At 37.4% G+C, this 20,953-nt stretch overlaps 1 protein-coding gene across 21 annotated transcripts in view; it reads left to right on the top strand.

Moving 5' to 3' along the window:
- The window catches only part of SYTL2 (synaptotagmin like 2), a 117,038-nt gene extending 99,135 nt beyond the window's left edge, over window positions 1-17,903 (top strand). For 16 of the 21 annotated variants that reach the window (XM_072794896.1, XM_072794884.1, XM_072794885.1 and 13 more), the window contains 9 exons: window positions 770-864; window positions 3,854-3,973; window positions 5,249-5,418; window positions 6,563-6,665; window positions 8,732-8,902; window positions 11,787-11,865; window positions 13,968-14,067; window positions 15,687-15,892; window positions 16,840-17,903. In XM_072794896.1, the coding sequence (XP_072650997.1) occupies window positions 770-864; window positions 3,854-3,973; window positions 5,249-5,418; window positions 6,563-6,665; window positions 8,732-8,902; window positions 11,787-11,865; window positions 13,968-14,067; window positions 15,687-15,892; window positions 16,840-16,985 (1,190 nt within the window). In that variant the 3' untranslated portion in view covers window positions 16,986-17,903. The remainder of the gene's footprint in view (window positions 1-769; window positions 865-3,853; window positions 3,974-5,248; window positions 5,419-6,562; window positions 6,666-8,731; window positions 8,903-11,786; window positions 11,866-13,967; window positions 14,068-15,686; window positions 15,893-16,839) is intronic. The other 5 variants (XM_072794900.1, XM_072794888.1, XM_072794894.1 and 2 more) reach the window with 2 other exon arrangements.
- Window positions 17,904-20,953: the final 3,050 nt, after the last annotated feature.

Raw genomic sequence — 20,953 nt, 5'->3', positions numbered from 1 at the left:
ACTAACTCATTCATACATAAGCTTTGATTCACTGTAAGAAAAGCTTAGACACTAACTCTTAGATAAAGAAGGAAATAGATTTCTAACTAGGGTCACACAAATGAGGAATAGAATTCATCACCTCATTGTGACTTCCACACACATCCTTACTGTATCTAAATAATTAAGGTGTCTGATACCTTGCGATCAGAAAAGTATCTAAATAATTTGTTTTCAAAAAATATTTAGTTTGAAATCATCATCTTTCATAATTCTAAGTGAGAAACACTGTCACTGAACAAACAAGTCTTCCTTTAGACACTCCATAGCCAGGACACTGTCATGATTGAGTTGTGTATGGAGATCCTTGCTGTCCGATGAAATAGTTTTTCAGCCTGCAGCATGTTTTAAAAATACATTGCAAGGAGATGAACCAATAAATCACACATCTTGTGGTTCAAATCTCTGATGTGAAAAATAAGTGAAAACCAATTCACAATGGCAGTAAGTTTTAATATAATTCAAATCCAGCTCCAGATTAATAAAAACTAACAGTTGTTAAATTAAGTTTTATTTTCAATTGGTTCAACTCCTTGCTAGTTCTCTCTGTATAATTCATGAAAACTGCATGTTGCTTATCTTATGATCCTATGCATGTAAACTACTGTGCCTTTAACCTTTTTACAAAAATATCTTGTTCATAGATAAAAGAAAAGTGTGTTTTCAACTTATGCCTTTATGTTTGTCTGATAATGTGAGGATAATTTTGAATGGAAATGCTGCTGTTTAGTTTCCACAGTGCCTTCACAACCTGATAATCCATTTTCCCACCCTGACAAACTCAAAAGGATGAGCAAGTCCGTTCCAGCATTTCTCCAAGATGAGGCAAGTTTGTCTTTTGTAACTTCAGAAGAATTGGAACCAAATAGGTGGATTTGCTATGCCAAGGTTGGTGTGTTTGTTCAGTGGTGGCAGAGACCAAGGAGGTCAGCAGGAATGACCCCTGCCTTTCCTATCAATAGAGGTAGTGTTGTTAATCCTGAGGAACAAGGCAAGGCACCTCTCATTTGACTCAAACAATAACTCATTTTGGTGATGAAGTCAAATTGCATTGATTTTGGAATGTGACTTATGTTTCAAAGTAGGCACAAAATAAGAAATCCAGGCAGAAATATGTTGGTGTGACCTAACCACTCTGTAGTTTACAGTATAGTTGATTTGTGAAAGCTTAGTCTAGGTAGCATGAGTAGCTTGAAAACATTTGTTAAAGTAGTAAAGTGACAATGACAGCAGACCTTAAGGATAGCTACCGGGTATATGCAGTTTACATACATTATCTCATTTAATCATCCAACATGCCAGAAGGCAGACACCATCATTATTACCAGATATTACAGATAAGGAAACATCAGGAGAGGTGAGTAACCTCACTCAGTAGAAAGGGATCCAACCAGGAGTGGAGCCCAGATCTGATTATTGTGGTTAGCCATTATACCTACTGTCTCAGGTCAGAACAGGACTCTTACCTGCTATTTACTCAGTACTTTGTAAATACTAGGCACCTAATAGTCATTCTGATTTCTAACTCTCACTAAAAAAATGTGATAGGTACTATGTTCTCCATTTTATAAAAGAGGAAAGTGCTTCAGAGAGGTTAAATAACTTCCCCCAAATTCAACAGCTTCTAAAAAGTAGATCTAGGACTTTAACTCAGGCTTCTTGACTTAATTAAGATTCCATGTTCTCAGTGGAGGGATGGGTTAAGTAGGTGATGGGGATTAAGGATGGCACTTGAGGTGAGCACTGAGTAATGTATAGAATTATTGAATCACTATATTGTATACCTGACACTGTATGTTAACTATACTGGAATTAAAATAAAAAAATGAAAAAAAAAGATTCCATCTTATAGCCAGGTAGTTAGGAATTTGGAGTCCTGGCTGTGCTAATTTGGTATGTGACTACAGGCAAGTTCCCTGAGACAGGTTTCCTAGTCCTACCTCATTAGGTTGTAAGGAGTCAGTGAGATAATGCGTGGGAAACATATGGCACAGTGCCTGACATGTAGTGAATACCCAGTAAATGGTAGCTAGCTGTTAACTCTTTGCAGTTTGGGTCCGATTTTTGATGGTGAAATAAAAAGCATTATCCTCAAGCATTCTCTTAGATGAAATGTGAGGAACGTTCTAGACAGCATATAAATTACATACCTCCTCCCTGACTTCCCAGGCACCCCTCTGTCTATTTTCAGGCCTTAGATTAACTCTATCTGTAAATATTCACCCTTGCATATGTTTAATAGTCCACATTACAGTTCCTTTGAAAAGAATCACTCATTCTTTGAAACTAAATCTTAAGTTGGAAACCAACAGTAGGCCACTCATGGAGTTCCTGTGGTTTTATACCTTTGTAAATAGGCTTTGGTCTTGGTTGGTCATATGAATAAGCATTTAATAATCTAAGAGGCAAGTGATACCAGTTCCTGGTTTTTTAATTTTCTCCACCATCATAGCTCCACACCAATGAGAGTCCAAATCATTTGAGTTTGTGTATCAGAGATGCCAAAAGAAGCTGTAGAATTTTACCTTTCAAAGCACATGGGTCAGACCAAATGTTAAAGGAAGTAGAGATGAAACCAGGCTTGCTCCTCCGTCCACTCTACCTTTGAGGCTTAGCATTAGTCACGTTCATTGAGTACCTGCTGCATGAAAATCAGTATTCCAGGTTAACAAGACAGGACCCCATCCTTGAGTAATTCACTAGTGACCTGATATACTAGGTAGAGCATAGTACATGCTGTAATAGAGGGAAATGGACTATAAGGGCATGAGGGGCATGACAGCAGACACACTAGGGTGTGGAGGGTTTTTTAATCCTCAAGGGAGGATTTGTTTCCTTATCCATATAAGTTTTGTTTTTCTTTAACTCCTTCCTTAATCTGCATTTGAATTGGCATCTGTTATATGATACATAATTGCATGGCCTTGGAATATGTTGGCATGAACTAACTACTCTATGAAGGTGTTTCCCTAACTCCCCTGAACTGCTCCATAAACTCTCTAACCCCCAAAAGAGCTCATTCTTAATCATGAATTTTTAAAACTACCATCTAATAAATTTTAGCTCTAAATATAATAAAATTTATTATTGCCACCTTTTTTTCTTTACCAAGGTAAATATTTCCTGGGACAGATTTAAAATAAATTGTCTTTGTTACTTTTAAAAAAAAACATTTTAAAATCTAATGCAGGTAGAATTTAATATACTTTAATAAATATAATTTAATATATACTTCCCTATAGCAATAAAAAGATAAACATAATAGCACTATGGAAATACATAAGAGGTCGTTTAAAATTTTTTAAATATGTATGTATATATAACTTTTAGTTTAAACAGATCAAACAAGCATTTATCTTTTCGAGTTTAATAGTGTCTCAAGTAAAAGATTTTATTTTTAGGGAAGTTAAAGCTCTGTTACTGATGAAAGGAATTAAGCATGGCATTTGGTGTTTTGAGAGTAAATCATAGATCTTTTGTTATCTGGGTAAAGTTAATTTCTCATATATGTCAATAAAGTTCTCCACGAACATAAATATATAGTATTAAGAGAGTGACAGTAGTATTGCCTACCGTAGCACCTGGAGCCCACCTTGTAGGTAAAAAAAACAAATCACTTTGTTATTTTGGTAGCTAAGCACTGCTGTCCTCTCTAGGTGAGGTCCAAGGTAGACCACTCACTTGAGCCTGATTCCCATTCCCTGGTGATTAGCACTAGTGTGCTTTGACTTTTTATCACATTTTTCTAAATAGAGATGCTGATCTTCACTCATTCTGAATTTAAATTTTGTGTATATTATATGATGTTTTGTAGAGTGATGACAGAGAAACAGATACAGCATCAGAAAGCAGTTACCAGCTCAGCAGACACAAGAAGAGCCCAAGCTCTTTAACCAATCTTAGCAGCTCCTCTGGCATGACGTCCCTCTCTTCTGTATGTAAACAAAGGCTCTGTGTTAATATCTCTCCGCTTCTGTGAACCTCACTCTGCCATTCTCCTGCTTACTATAACATGGCCTCCTGTTGTATTTCCAAGGACACAAGCTTTTTCTCTAACCCTCAATAGCTCCTGGCTAGCTAAATCTTTGTTTTTCTTTTTATAAGCATAAAACGAGTGCATACCCATTGTAGATGAATTTTTTTTAATGTAAGGATTTCAAAAATATACCTGAATTATAACAAGGTGAACCACCACATTTTTCTGTGCAATAAATGAGGTAACTTTTGTAAAGTCTGCTTAGATCTGTTTTATATTTCTGATTGCAACATTTAGAATTGTACCTCTCTTTTAGCAAACCTGATGAATAAAAGTACTGATGCAGATAAAAGAGTAGGAAAAGTGATTCTTTGCTTTACATAAGGATTCAGAACAGGATTTTAAAAGGAAATCTCCTTAAGTGTAGTTGTTCAGGTTTGATGTAGAAAATTGGACTCTACCTAGAACTTCTTTCATAAAGTGAGGTCATTGTGTGTACATGTAGTCTGTGTGTAGAAATTCATATATGGAAATATATTCACATACATTTACCCAGATAGTTCTCTGATATACATACAGATGCACATGCCTCACCAGGTATGCTAACTAAATGTTAAAGCTATACTTAAATTCTTACTAGCCTCTCATTTCTCCAACTTTTAAAAAATCTGCTTAAATAGAATTTCTGCTGATGGTACTCAAATGTATGGCCTGGGGAAGGCTCTCAACTGCCTTCATCAATCATCCATTCTCTACCCTTCCTGACCTCTAAAGGCATATGGCCCACTAAGCATTTTCTAGATTCAGTGGATGGATAACATAGTAAAATTCCTTTTTAGTGCCTTGGAAATTTGATAGAGCAATGTGTCACTGTGAATTGTGTGCCTGGGGTTTCTCACATCCTCTTTCTTTAACGTCTTAAATAACGAAGCATGCCTAAAAATGGGACTCTGAACAACCTCACCATAAAATCCCCCTGCTTTGAAATGAGCCAGCATCTAAATAACTTTGCATTTTTCATCTGTATCTTTTAGAGGCATTTTTTTTTTCAATACTAGTTGTGTCATATAGCATGTCAGCTTGCCTGTGTTGGTCTGTCTTTATGCCATATTATGGTAACTGCTTTAAATGCAAACTAGAGAAATAATGGCAAGCAAAGATGATATCTGTGATCCTTGTGATGGGTTCACAAAAGAGATAGAAACAAACACTGCATATTTCCGATGCTTTCAGGTGAGCGGCAGTGTGATGAGCGTATACAGTGGAGACTTTGGCAATCTGGAAGTAAAAGGAAATATTCAGTTTGCCATCGACTATGTGGACTCACTGAAGGAGTTACATGTCTTTGTGGCCCAGTGTAAAGACCTAGCAGCAGCGGATATTAAAAAACAACGCTCAGATCCGTAAGTACAATTTGGAGTTAGTTTTCTCTGAGTAACTTGTAATCTTGTAGTAATTGGGAAAGAAAGAAAAAAATTGAAGGGAAGATATGTGTGTGACTGTGTCAAAAAGAAATGTCTGAGAAGAAAAGTTGGGGGAAAATGCTGTTTCATTTACTCCATGAATTTATATACCAAACTTATTAAACTATAAAAATGTCAGAGAAACATAATATATTTCAAGTTGGAAAGGGCCTTGAAGGCCATCGTGTCCCATTCATTCTTTTAACAGATAAGGAAACCAGGGCCAGAGAGGATAAGTGACCTTTTTACATAAATTCAGAGAGTCAGCAGCAAAACGGGGCATGAGGGCTTGAACCCCAATCTCCCCCCATGACACTCTCAAACTTCTCTAAAATTAGGGACATGTCAGGCCATATTTCAGAATGCTCAGTGGTGTAGAAACAGTTAAGATTCTAGAATGAGGTAGTTTCTAAATTTAAATTCTATTTTACAGAAGAACTTCAGGGGAAATTACCAGCTCATCTTTTATTATTTTTATTTTTTTTTCCAGCTCATCTTTTAAATCACAAGGTTAATTGAATTTCAGTTTATTTGCAGAATTTGAATGGTATTCCTCGCTTAGACCAATGCAAAAGTCAGATTCTTAACCATTTTGCTAGCGTAAGGCCAATCCTTCTATGCTTTTATTGTAAAAACAGCTGGAGTCAGTATCCTTTTTTTCCCCTCATTGAATATGGCTTGCTTAGGTCTGAGCTAAGATTAATTTTTGTTTTCAAAAGGCAGTAATAAAACTTTTTAAGTTCTGCAAGCACCAAAGCCTTTTCTCAATAGAAAACAAGCCAGTAAAATTAAGGACATTAGAGGTCTTTTCCTCCCTCCTCCACTTCAGATAAGGTCAAAGGGAAGGGGAATTCAGGAAATATCCTTGAAAATTTTTCAAAACATTATAAAATGACCAATTCTGTTGCACTATATTTAAAAGTTTAAGTATAAAAGGTGTTGGTGAGAACATCCTTTACTTAATGCTTTTCTTGGTGTCATGAAATATTTTTTTCTGTCAATTATCAATGCATTTTTCAAAGTAGAGATGGAAATAGCACTTTTATTTTCTCTGACCTTCTTGTCTGTCCACTTCTCTTTTTAGATATGTAAAGACCTATTTGTTACCAGACAAGGGCAAAATGGGCAAGAAGAAAACACTTGTAGTGAAGAAGACTTTGAATCCTGTGTATAATGAGATATTGCGGGTATCTAAGAACTGTCTGTCTAGGAAAATCCTAAATGATGATGTGTCACTGTGATTGTGTGTGAATAGCCGTATCTTCTGGGGTAGTATCTCTACAGATAAAGTCAGTCATAGAGAGTGGAGAAGGAAAGGGATAAACATGTTCTGAGAAACTGCTTTGTGTGAGATCATGCACCATGAACATTGTATGCATTCTCTCACTCACTCTGGACATACCCCACCAGGAGGGTATCACCTGCCCCTCACAGATGAGGCTTAGAGAAACAAAGGAGTTTGCTCAAAGACACACAGCTGAAAACATGGAGCATTGTGACCAAAGTATCCCAGAAGCATAATCCTGATCATGTTATTTCTCTGCTTAAAATGTTGTAGGATTCCCATTACCCTTAGAGGCAAGTCCATCCTTACCATGCACCAGTCCCTTTGCACTTCTACTTTCAGAGTCTTTGTTTAGGTCACTCTGATTCCTTTCTGTTGTTTGGAGGAACTAGCCACATTATCTCACGCTGCTGGATTTCATGTTCCATCAGGCTGGAGTACTTTTTCCCACATTCTATCCCTAACTACCTCCTACAGTTTTAAATGCCTCTTCTTGTGAGAGCTTGTCCCTTCTGTCCCGCCTGGGTCTGCTACCTCAGGCACCTTGTTTCATATAGACTTTGTTAACTCTCAGCACTTTAACTACTGGCTCCATTGTCTGCTTTCCCATTAAATTCTAAGTTCCAGGAGGTCAGGGACCAGCTCCATGTATTTATCAACAGTGTGCCTTTGGGCAAAAGACTTAAACCTGTCCATACTTGAGGTCTCCAAAAGGCAATAATAGTACCTGCCTATCTACTTCAGTACTTGTGAACATTAAAAGAGTTAATATGTGCAAAGTGATTAGTATATATTAGACACGTAAATGTTGACTCTTAGTACAGGGTCATGATAGTTGTTAAAAAAAAATGTTTATTGGAAGGAGAGATGGCAGAACAGATGAATAGAAAGTATACCTGGCTCAATTGGCTGTATTCCTTTTCCCCCCAGATTGCATAATGCTGCCTTAGTCATGATAATGTAAAACAAAATATAAGAAGTGCTCTTCATTCCCCCTTTCTGAAAAACCTGTCCTACTGTTTGATTATCCTCCAAGGAAAGAAGCAGAGTTAAATTAATTTTCAGTCCTCCATGGGTCAGTTTTTTATGGATTTTCTGTAGCCACTTTTTAATTACAGTTTGACTATGATATACCTCAGTACCCTTGCTATTTCTGGGTCAGCTGCTTCAACCCTATACTCAGGAAAAGCCAGCTAATTTAAATGATAAACTCAGAGAAAGGCAAGCCTGCTACAACCAAAATGGACTTTCAAGTAGTACATCATAAAGCCAAATAGAGATTATTTTTAGATTAGAACTACTATTATCCCTTCCATGATTATATATAATCTAGGACTGACTACATCCTAGATGAAAAACTGCTAGGATGCCAGATATTTTCCACTTAACCATATGAAGCAGGAAAAAAACAAAAATATCTTTTCTTGAAAAATACCTTGTCATTGCAGGATATCCATAGTGGGAGACATTATGTGTAAATGGGGGTGAGTGGTATATGGGAATTGTCTGTACTTTCTACTCAATTTTGCTGTAAATCTGAAACTTCTCTAAAAAAATAGAGTCTATTAGAAAAAAATACCTTGTCCTTAAGTAGAAAACAGACCACAGGATTAAACTTTATTAGTATTTTTAGACTGAATTGGATTTATGTTATATCTAGTTTGAACTAAAACATCCAATAAAAAATGAATAATTGGCTTTTGTTTTTAGAGAGCCATTACTGCCTCTGATATTTGAACCGTGGTTTGCTTTTCCAGAAGCAGAAAAAAAATCAGCTTTTGTGAAAGATATAGCTCTTTGAAACAAGACACTTAGAATAAGATGACTTTGCAATATTTTTGAGACTTGAAACCTAGCAGATGAGAAAACCTGATCTGCACAGATGACTTTTCTCCTCCTCTCTCTATGTTATAACTTTGGTATAAAATAATATTATTCACCACTTTAATTTCCTTCTTTGATCTACAGTATAAAATCGAAAAGCAAATCTTAAAAACACAAAAACTGAACGTCTCCGTTTGGCATCGGGATACATTTAAGCGTAATAGTTTTCTAGGGGAAGTGGAACTGGACTTGGAAACTTGGGACTGGGACAACAAACAGAACAAACAATTGAAGTGGTACCCTCTGAAGCGAAAGGTAAGTTCAGACTTGTTGGTTGGTTGATTGGTTGGTTGGATGGTTTGAGACCTGGTGTATAGGAGAAAGCTATTATAATTGCATTTTAATTCATAATGGTTATCCATAGTTTGGGATCATTATATATGTTTCTTTTTTGTTTTTAAAAGAGAGAGCACCTGTGCAAGTGGGCAAGAGGAGGGAGAGAGAGAATCTTAAACAGGTTCCATGCTCAGTGCAGAGCCCTACACAGAGCTCAATTTCATGACCGTGTCCCATGTGTTTATTCTTTCTTCTGTATTTTCAATTCTTTCTTCCTCTCTAGAATTCAGGCTGGCTAGTTTTTGTGAACCTATATTTCAGTTTAATAATTTTCTTATCTGCTGTGTCTAGAACACTCATCTTACAAGTTCTCAACATTATATTTTTCAGATTTATATTCTCATTTGATTTTTTATAGACCACTTTACTGCAAAAATTCTCTTTTCTTAATATTGTCTTTATGAACATATTTATCAATGTTATTTAAGGTATATATCTGAAAACACAATATCTTAAGCATTTGTAAGTCTCTTTTATCTAATTCTTTATCTTTGGTCATTTGGTCCTTTGTCCTAATATGCCTGTTTATTTTTTATTGCATGCTATATATACATTTTATATGAAAACCTTTAGGGATACTTTGAGAGGATTTACTTTTGTTTCTGACACATAGAGTAGGGACAGACCACTTTAACCTGAGAATGAACCAACGAGAAGCTGGGGTTCAGTTTTCATGGGGTCTCATGTAGTTTTTGCTTGGCCGTGTTCCTAGGCTATGACCCTTCAGAGGTTCCAAGTGAAAGTCTAGGGAAGTAGTTCTCAAATTTTAGCATGAATCCAGTTCACTTGAAGGACTCATTAAAACACAGATTTCTAAAAAAAAAAAAAAAAAAAAAAAAATACACACACACACAGATTTCTGGGCCCTATTCCCAAGGTTTCTGATTCAGTAAGATCTCAGCCCAAGAATATGCATTTCAGTAAGTTCCTAGGCATTGCTGATTAATTGCTGATGCAGAGTATGGCCTGGGAACCGTATTTTGAGAACCACTGATTTAGGATACTTTCTAAGGCTATTCCTTCCTAGCTGGCTGTGGACTCCAATTTTGGTCTCTCCAGCCCCATGAGACTGGAAAAAACTCTGCTCAGGCTTTTTTTTTTTTAAGATTTTATTTATTTGTTCATTAGAGACACACAGACAGAGGCAGAGGGAGAAGCAGACTCCCTGTGGGGAACCTGATGCAGAACTCAATCCCAGGACCCCGGGATCATGACCTGAGCCAAAGGCAGACATTCAACCACTGAGCCACCTAGGCATCCTCCTGCTCAGTCGTCTTAGTCTTTTTCATTTAGGCTTCTTATGTTCTAATTTGGCACTACTTAAAAATTAGCTGATGCCTCAACGTGAAAAGCAATGACTGTCAGGCTAAAAGATCTTGTCCATTTGAGTCCTGTCTATATTAATAATTCTTTAGCTCCTTCAAATAAATTTGTTTAATCTCGTTTTTTTTTTTATCGTCCTCAGTGTGAGTGTTGGTATGATCTCAGCTGGAAGTTATAAATAGCAATAATACAACTCTTTGTTAAGTGAAAGTGTTGTATTATGTAGATACTAAAGAAATGATTCCAAAATATTGTATCAAAATCACCAGAAGCCCTTGCTTCTAGTCTTACCAAAGACTTACTGGGTATGAATTCTTCAGAAGATGACAAGAGCTTTTCATTTTAAACTAACTTCCCTTACATTTCTGAAGCATAGCCATGCTTCAGCAATAAGGCTCTAGAGGACCAGAATTTGAAAGTAAAGCCATCTCTCTTATACTCAAAATAATAGAGCTACACTCTTAAGTTATTGTCCAGTCTTTGTTATTCTTACAGACCTCATACCAAGTGATCTGAAGTAATTAGACTCATGTACCTTTGAAAATGTAATGTTTGGGTTTTCTCTCCCCTCCTTTCCCACATTCTTACTCAAAGAAAGAGAATAATACCAATAAATAGTTTTATGTGCTGGCTGAGTGACTAACAAAAATATGTGTGTTTTTATAAAAACCAAAGCATCCCAGAACATTTCTCCTATCTCCAAGAAAGCCATTCTGGGGGCACCTGGGTGGCTCAGTGGTTGAGCATCGACTTTGGTTCAGGTCATGATCCCAGGATCCTGTATAGGAGAAAGCTATTATAATGGCATTTTAGTTCATAATGGTTATCCATAGTTTGGGATCATTATATATGTTTCTCTTGCTCTCTTTCTTGTTTTTAAAAGAGAGAGCACCTGTGCAAGTAGGCAAGAGGAGGGAGAGAGAGAATTTAAACAGGTTCCATGCTCAGTGCAGAACCCTACACAGAGCTCAATCTCATGACCCTGTCCCATATGTTTATTCTTTCTTCTGTATTTTCTATTCTTTCTTCCTCTCTAGAATTCAGGCTGGCTGCATCAGGCTCCCTGCAGGGAGCCTGCTTCTCCCTCTGCCTATGTCTCTGCCTTTCTCTCTCTGTCTCTCATGAATAAATAAATAAAATTTTGAAAGAGAGAGAGAAGGAGAGAGAGAAAGAGAAGGAAAAAAGCAAGCAAGCAAGCCAACCAGCCAGACAGCCATTCTGATTTCTCTCCTATCTCTGGGACGAAAGGCCTTGAGATGTTTTCTGGGGACCAAGCACGTTTTTCCAAGATACATAATAGAGCCTTCCCAGGTAAAAACGCAAGAGTTTAGCTCTAATGGGGAAGGAACTTTTAATCCGGGGCACTCGCGGATGATACAGAATTGTAGAAATGGGGCAGTTATGGTCCTATAACAGAGTACCAACAGAGTAAAATCATTTGTGTCTTACACCTACTGACTGGCAGTGCTTCATTTCCTAGACTGCACCAGTTCCCCTTGAAGCAGAAAACAGAGGTGAAATGAAGTTAGCTCTCCAGTACGTCCCAGAGCCAACTCCTGGTATGTAATGATTTTCCATCTAGATTTATGCCCTTTCCTAATATCTCCCTCACCAAGGATTTCTTTGGACGCTGTGTTACTTTCAAAGGTGAAACCCTAAGCAAATATATTAACTTAATAATTGTATGGACCAAATGAGTCAATTTACAATTGATAGTTCGTTCTCTCTCTCTCTCTCTCTCTCTCTCTCTCTCTTTATGGTAAAAACATATAACATACAATTTACCATCTTAGCCATTTTTTAAGTGTACCATTTGTAGTGTTAAGTATATTCACATTGTTATGAAGCAGAGCTCTAGAACTTTTTCATCTTCCATATCTGAAACTCTATACCCATTAAACTATACCCTTGCCTTGTCCTTCTCCCAGCCCTTGGTAACTACCATTGTACCTTGTTTCTATGAAAAAAAAAAAAAATCCTCATTTTCAGCCGTCTTAACTTTCACCTCACTCTCTAAAAAGTTGGTATCTACACAATGTGAATGGCCTTTCCCATATTCAGAATTTGGAACTATTGGTTGTATTAGGGTAAGAATGGAAGCTGAGTGTTCTTCAGAGGTGAGAATTAGAAGAATTAGTATGAAGCTCTTAGGAAATTAGAGTTCATTGGTTCTGCATTCTCAAGGCCTCAGCAGTACAGAAAGCTTTTTCCTCCAGGTTACTAATTGCATCCTTGATGTTAGGGCCTCAGGCCTACAGCCCAGTTAAGGAGCAAGAAACTAGCAAGAAATGAATGCCAGCCTACTCTCATTTCCCAAGAAGTTCCCCAAGTTTTTCTCTGTAAGAATCTGTGTAAATGTTACAACTGAAATCAGAGGTTGCAACTCAAATGTTTTCAGTAACCGGGTAGTAAAACTAGTGGGACGAAAGAAATAATGGGTGGTAAGGGCAGTGATTGAACTGGAGAAAGACATTCTAATTCAGTTAAAAAAAAAAAAAAAAAAAAAAGAATTGGAGGGCAAGCAAAACCTATCTTTAGGCCCATATAGCTGCCAAACCACCTTGTTGTTACTCCCGGATCTTCCTAAAAGGCAGATTTTCTTACTATATGTAATTTGTATCCTATCATTTATGGTCCACATGCATAGAAATTCTGCCAATATCTTTCCCTCCACTATCATTTCTTGGTGAGGGGGCAAAGGAGATCATGTGTTTTGATGAGCTCCATCTTGTCTGAGTTTTTGCTCATGTAGTTTCTCTTCCCTGAAATGGCTTCCTCTTCTCAACCTATCCAACTCTTAGATGAATCCCCATCTTTTCTGGCTATATTCTTTCCCCCTCACTGTTCACATCATCATCTAGAAAATTATGGTAATAACTTGGCATTTCATTCTATATGCCATTTTTATAGTTTTTATTTGAGTTAATCTTTTTAGCTTAAGTGTAAACATTTTCCAAAGAGATAGATTTTTTAAAATATATTCCTTGTATATCTGATGACATTACTAGCATAGGGCTGAGCATATCATAGATGCTCATTAAATTCAGGTTGGTTGACTGAGTTAACCTATTCAGAAAAATGTGGTAATGGCCCTCTGTCCATGTGTACCCAGTCTAGCCAACAACTAAAGACTAAGCCAACTTCTCAGTAATTCCCTGTCCATAAGATTAGTTATTATGTGTGTATCTACATAAAGTATTTCACCACATTTAAAAAGAAGAGTAGCTATACCTTAGCCAGTACCTATTTTGATTATACTCAGTATGGTTTCAGATGCCTCCCACTAACAGCAATTGATATCAGTATTAATATTTGAAAGGAATGTGCATGTCATTGAGATGTTTTGAATATAACTATAAATGTATGATTACATACCTGATTTCTATAACTTGCCTTGAAACAAGCCAAACCCAGAAAGATGATACAGTACTCTGTACTTGGAATCAATATGAATTATTTTTATAGAACTGTCTGAGCTTAGGGCAGCCAGAGTATGGAAGATTTGGTTAAGAATGTATACATTTAACCAATTAGGACCATATCCTCAAGCTCTAGCTAGTATCACTGTGCCAGACCATTTTTAGGTTGGCATCTTTGGATATAGTATTGCCACAAGAGGAAAGGCAGTGAAGTTTTATTTTCTGTCCTTTTCCAATTCCAGGTAAAAAGCTTCCTACAACGGGAGAAGTGCACATCTGGGTAAAGGAATGTCTTGATCTACCACAGCTAAGGGGCAGCCATCTAAATTCTTTTGTTAAATGGTAACCACACTGATAACTCTGCTTCTCTCAGTTCTATCATAGCCTGGCCTTTTCTGGTTGTTTTGGGGTCTCAATATCTGTGATGCTGAAACTCATCCTCCGTGGTTTAAGTGAGATAACTTGGGACAATGGCAATGTGAACTAGAGGGATCTGTGACACGAACCCCTAAGGGTCCATTTAGTTTTAAAACCATGAAGGCAACATACATACAAATGAAACCAGGGACCATGTACTCAGGTATGGGATGTCTTCTGGAAGATATATCTGCTGGTGAGGTTAATATTCAGTATAAAAGAGTTCATCAGATTTCTAATGTTGGGATTCCATGCTCCTTGGTTCCTTTGTGGAGCAAGGAGAATTTTTCCTCCTATCCCTTGTCCCACCTTTGTGGCTTATCTGCAAAAGATCTTTTGCCTCAGCCTGCAAATATGTGGAAAATGACTTGCTAAACAGACCCCTACTGCCTGATCCTGGAGACCCAGGATCAAGTCCCACGTCGGGTTCCCTGCATGGAGCCTGCTTCTCCCTCTGCCTGTGTCTCTGCCTCTCTGTCTCTCTCTCTCTCTCTCTCTGTCTCTCATGAATAAATAAATAAAATCTTAAAAAAAAAAGACCCCTACTAATAGTTATGTCCTAGGAGTGTAAGACAATTAGAGTCTTTAAGTGGCAGACTTTTTTCTCTGGCATCTAGTCAGTAGTAACTAAGCAGATGTTAGTAAGCACTCTCAGTTCCCCCTAATTTCATCTATATAGATTCTTCCAGAAGATCAGTTATAGCAGTTTAAGTTTGTTGACATTATTTGTGATTTCCACTATACATAGTATTTATAGATGTCAGTTGGTAAGATTTTTCAGCTCAGGTCAGTGTATCATTCTGAGACAACTCTCAGGCTTTGTATTTATAAGAGATGGTAGGTTAAAAACAGAAAACAGATGATCACGAATGCTTACAAATTTTAAAGGAATCCCCAGCCAATTGCTACCATATTAAGCACTTACAAAAGAAAGCACTAACCCAAGTTGTTTGCTTCATATGTAATTCTGATATTAACCTCATGAAATAGGCATCACATTCTCATTTTTAAGATGAAGAAGCAAGTGTATGAGAGATTACGGGACTTTCCCTACAATACACAGCCAATAAGTGGCAGAGTCAGGATTTAAAGCAAGTCTGGTCCACTATAATGCACAGTCTCTCCAGCAGAATGCTGCCACTACCACCATCACCATCACTGCCACCGTCTTTACCTCCACCATCACTGCCATTACCACCACCATCCCTGCTATCACCACCGCTGCCACTGCCACCACCACAGTCACCACTGCCACTACCACCACCATCACCGCCAGCACCCCTACTATCACTACCCCCATCGTAGCTGCCACCACCGTCATGGCTGCCATCACCACCACTACCACACGGTTACCACCACCACCACGATCACAACCATCATCACTGCCACCATGATCACCATCACCACCACCACTGCTGCCTCTCTACACTCTTTTTTTCTTCCATTTCCTTCTGCCAATCTTCAGTAGCTGTGTTGCAGTACACTGAAAACGTAAATATTCACCATCTTATTAAAATGCTTTTACAATACGATTCCTTTTGTAGTATCATCCTTCCAGATACAAGTAGGAAAAGTCGCCAGAAAACAAGAGCTGTAGGGAAAACCACCAATCCTGTCTTCAACCACACCATGGTGTATGATGGATTCAGGCCTGAAGACCTGACAGAAGCCTGTGTAGAGCTTACTGTCTGGGACCATCACAAATTAACCAACCAGTTTTTGGGAGGTCTTCGGATTGGCTTTGGAACAGGTAATGTTTGTTAGGTTTTCAATTCTCTAGGAGCCAGGTGCTTCCAGGGACAGTAAAGTTTTGCCTGTTTGTTGTTTTGCTTCTTCCTAATGAAAATAGATATTCTACTTCTGTTAAGTGTAATGAAATGAATGAGTGGAGGAATTTCGGGCTGTATGCCAAGGGCTCTAGATACAAAGATTAACGGGATGTACTGTCTATCTACACAAAGCTTGAGTTATTGTGTGTGGGAAGTACAGAAAAGCCTTCATTACTACTCTTCCCTGAAAAAACACTTATGTCCTTTTGTAACTAGAAGTGTGCTTAAAATAATCATAATAACTCATATTAATGAGCACTAGTCACTGTACTGTACTGAATGCTGTATTTATATTATTTCATTTCATCTTCACAGAAAGCCCATGAGTTATTACTAATGTTATTCTAAGAAACCAAGTAACAGAGCTAATAAGTATCAGACCCAAGATTCAAAGTTGAGCCTGTTAGACACTAAACCTCAAACTACACTTCCTTAGAGATTGTCTAACTTCCAACCTTCCCTACTACCCCACTATGTCCCTGATTGGTTGTCAGCCAGAACTTCTATGAACATGAAGAGAAATCTACTCTGTGAGTAGAGGGAATAGTTCCAATTATAGTCCCAATTATGGAATGCCCCATTATTGGGCATCTCAGGTGGTTAAATAGTTTTTTTCTTATATTGAGCCCCAGATCTGCCCTCCTAGTAATACTAAAACTATTCCTCACTCTCTTCCATTGATGATTATAATTAGGGGATTGTCCAGGGTTTTTTTTTCCCCCCCAATGAACTATTCCTTTCTAAATGCAAAGCTTTCTTTCTTGCTTTTTTCCTTTTCTTTCTTTCTTTCTTTCTTTCTTTCTTTCTTTCTTTCTTTCTTTCTTTCTTTCTTTCTTTCTTTCTTTCTTTCTTTCTTCTTTCTTTTCAGGTAAAAGCTATGGTACTGAAGTGGATTGGATGGACTCTACATCAGAAGAAGTTGCTCTCTGGGAAAAGATGGTAAATTCCCCCAACACTTGGATTGAAGCAACCCTGCCTCTCAGAATGCTGTTGATTGCCAAGATTTCAAAATGATCCCGAAGTTGACTGGCTCCTCCACTGAAAACTACTAAACAGGTAGAATCTGATCTTGAAAATCTGACTATATGGACAGATTCTCACCTGCTGCCTCTCACCACTAATGGATGCCACACAGCATGGTAAAGTCAACCTGCATGTGCCCAAGAGACTTAACTAATAATAAAATGTGTAACTTATTTGTGACTTCAACATTAAAGAAGATATTTGAGAAAGCTAGGAAAAGCAAACAGTTGCTGCTGCTTCAGAGAAAAAGCTGTCCCAAAACATTAAATATTGGGGTTTTTAACCAGCAAAATATTCTAGTTTGCCATTCTGTGTTTCACACCACCAACCCTGTGCTACAATTAGGAGGGCCAGCTACTCAATGGTTGGAAACCCTCATAGGAACTGAAAAATATGTAGTTTTTGGAAAAGAGGGACAGAAAAATGCTCCTATAAGGGGGAAAAAGGAAGAATATCAGTGATAATAAAGAATTTAACCCTAAGGAAACTATTTACTCTGCAATCTCTATTAAAATGTGGAATTACAGGTTAGGGCCATGAGACTGAATTTACTGCATGTATGTCTGCCTTTGAAAGTGCTTTTCTGTGTTCCCCTGTCAAAGTCTGAGATGTGCTTTGGTGCCACCCACTGGCTCATAGGTGGAATTCAGCTTTTGGCTTAATTTTCTCCTAAGATCCCAAGCCTGTGTTTTGTAATAGACTATATAAAAACAAACAAAACCTTGCATATACAAGATTCTGTTTTTCCTATAACCCTACTATATGAAATGAGCATGAGAGTGGTCACAGACATGCTTTGCAACAAAGTTTTAATTAGAATGTAAATTGCTAAACTGTACTTCCTATGTATGTATAATTTTCATAAAGTATTTTGTAAAAACCCTTAGAATAAATTATTACATGATTTAATTGTGTGGTCAAGTTAACCTGACTTCTTATTTTGAGTGAAATACTTTATGTCAGGAATCCTAAAATGTAAATTTTCTCACAAGGCTAATATTTCTTAAGTCTTTACTTGCAGCTCTGGACATCATTTCCTCTAAGTGAGAAGCTCTGGCTATGTTATTGAAAGTGGAATTTTTATTTTACAAAAGTAGTTGAAAATCATTGAAGGTAGGTTAACATTTATTTTTGAAAAGTTTCCCACGGAGACATTTTCTGGATCATTTTTTTTTTCTGGATCATTTTAATATATAAAACATTACTCTTCCTTAGGACCCAACTTGGTTGTCTTTCTCAAAACAAGCACTAATTTAAACATAGGTCAGGGGGATCCTGGACATTCAGGAGTGTGAAACCTTACAATAAGTGTCTAGCAAATGTCATTGAAAAAGACTAGAAGGGCACGTGGTTGGCTCAGTCCATTAAGCATCTGCCTTCGGATCAGGTTATGATCTCAGGGTCCTGGGATCAAGCCCCCACGTTGGGCTCCCTGCTCAGCGAGGAGTCTGCTTCTTCCTCTCCTTCTGCCCCTTCTTTTGTGTGCTCTCTCTCTCTCTCAAATGAATGAATGAATGAATGAATGAATGAATAAATAAATAAATAAATAAATAAATAAATAAAATTTTAAAAAAGACTAGAGTGCTTGCCTCCTCTAAAGATGTTAGAATCTTCTACCCACTTGCCAGTAAGAGTGGCTAACCTCAACAACACCCTTCCCACTCTCTCTCAAAGTCTTTTAGGGAGATGTGTAGTCCAGCTCCAGGTCCTGATTCTGTTCTGAGGACAGGGAGGGGCAAGATGAGCTGAGTGGAAGCACACCTCCCAGGCTGGCCAGGAATAGTGGCAGAAGTGCAAATCTTGTTCCAGCTCCTGCCACTTCATGGTACCAGCTTCTTTCTCAGCCCTTCTTTCAGTTATCTGCTCAGCCACCTTCCAGCATCCAGCTGGCTCTGAAACATGAGATTGGTTCTATGATCTCCCCCTGGGACTGCGTGCCTCCTCCTATCCTCAGATCCCTGACCTTCAGAACATCAGAGTGACCAAGAGAACCACCTTTGGTATCAAAATGATTTGGGTTTGAATTCTGGCTCTGTCACTCTCTGGGTGACATGGAGTAGCTTGTTTAACCTCTCCATGCCTTCGTTTCTTTGTTTCCTGTAAAATAGAAAATGTAGATGATAATGCCTACCTCTCAAGAATATTGTTAGAGTTAAATGAGAGAAGATGTACAAATGCCTAGTACTTTTGTATAGAATAATTCTAAATAGTAGCTTCAAAAAAAAAAAAAAAAAAGACATCAAAAGACTCAACAAAGGCAATGGGAAGGGACTCTGGTCACCACCAGAGAGAGCACTGGCCTAGTTTTATGCCTTGGACTTCTGGGGAGGAAATACTGGATACTTTCAGGTTCAAAGGTATGTGGGGAGAAAATGGTAGAACGAGGACAACCACCATCCAGAGAGGAGCCTAAAAGCATTACTAAACTGCAAGTTCTTTGAGAAGACAGATGGTATCTAATTTATTTGTTTACTTAGCATCTTGCACTGTATTGTTGAGCAAATCAGTGAATGAATGTTGATTAGAGTCTTTTTTTTTTTTTTTTGATTAGAGTCTTATGAGATTTTTAGACTTGACAAGTATTCATTCTGTGGACTTAGTTATTTAAAATAATTTTAACACATAAATGTAAAATATTTTTAATGTGGAAAATCTGTTTAGTCTACAAATACCATCGAGTATCCACTATGTACAAGGGACATAGAAAGGGGCGGGGGGGTAAGCATCCAGGAGCTCATCCCTCAAGAAACAACTGCTATTAACCACTTTGAGTATTTTCCCTGTCATCTTTTTTTTTTACCTTAGGAAACATATTCTGTAAATTCACTTTACTACATCAGACAACCATATGTGGTAATCAGCAATACATTCAATATATATGTGACCTTTTATTTAAATGACGAGAAGTATTCTAATTTTCTAGTCACTTGTCTCAACTTCACAAGTTCCATTTCAGTATATGAGCTTGAAATCTAAGGAAAAGAAGAGAAATGAGGGGGAGAATACAAATAAATTTAATTCACATTTTTGAAGTCTTTGGAATCCACTTTCATAAAACCTCAGTATCCTATAATTGCAGCAGTTATTAAAATTTCAGCTCAGGAAATTTCCCCAGTCTTCCAACGTTGCTTTTCTTTTATAGACATGAGACTCTAGTCTTTGACATCCAAGTGAAAATCTGAAACCTTTTCCTGATCTGTTTTGCTTCTGGTGAAATCTGAAGCATTTGAAAATGCATCCAACATCTCTAATGACACCCAGGCTTTTTCCTTATCATCATGACTTGAGAGATTAAATCTCAACATCAGAAACAGTGTTTGTAGGAGTCATCAACCCTTCACTCTGTGCTTGAGTTTTCCCAGCAAGATCATTCTGAATTTTTTTTATCTTTTGTTTTGCAGTTCTTTCTAGCATAAATATTTTCATACCATCAAATTACTTATAAACATGATAATGTTTCGTGGCTGCATAACATTCTAAGAAAATATAATTTAACATTTTCTCTCTTGGGGATATTTAGGTTTCCAGCTTTTAGTTGTTATAAACAACTGCCATGAAAAGCTTTGAGCAAAACTTTCGGATTATTTCCCAAGCAAAACTCTCCCCAGAAGGGCAATCCATTAGTTCAAAAGTCATAAAAATGTTTGAAGTCCTCAATATGTATGAGAGTATGAGAGAGTACCTGTTTCACTATAGTCTCAACCATCCTGGGTAGTCCTAAAATAAGGGGGAAATTTAGCAAAATTAATAGATGAAATTATTTCTAGTTTTCAATAGCCATATCACCCCCTCATCTGTGAACTTAATTGTTCATTTCTCTTTTAAGATGTTAATACTTTATTGATTTGTTCAGGCTCTCTGCAAAAATATAAATCTATCATGTCATCTTTATGGTGGATATTTTTCCCAGTTTGAAATTTGCCTTCAACATTCATTCAACACACGTTTATCTAAGCCTT

Source organism: Canis lupus, chromosome 23 (assembly GCF_048164855.1).
Source record: "Canis lupus baileyi chromosome 23, mCanLup2.hap1, whole genome shotgun sequence".
NCBI lineage: Eukaryota > Metazoa > Chordata > Mammalia > Carnivora > Canidae > Canis > Canis lupus.
This window is presented reverse-complemented; position numbering and strand designations above follow the sequence as displayed.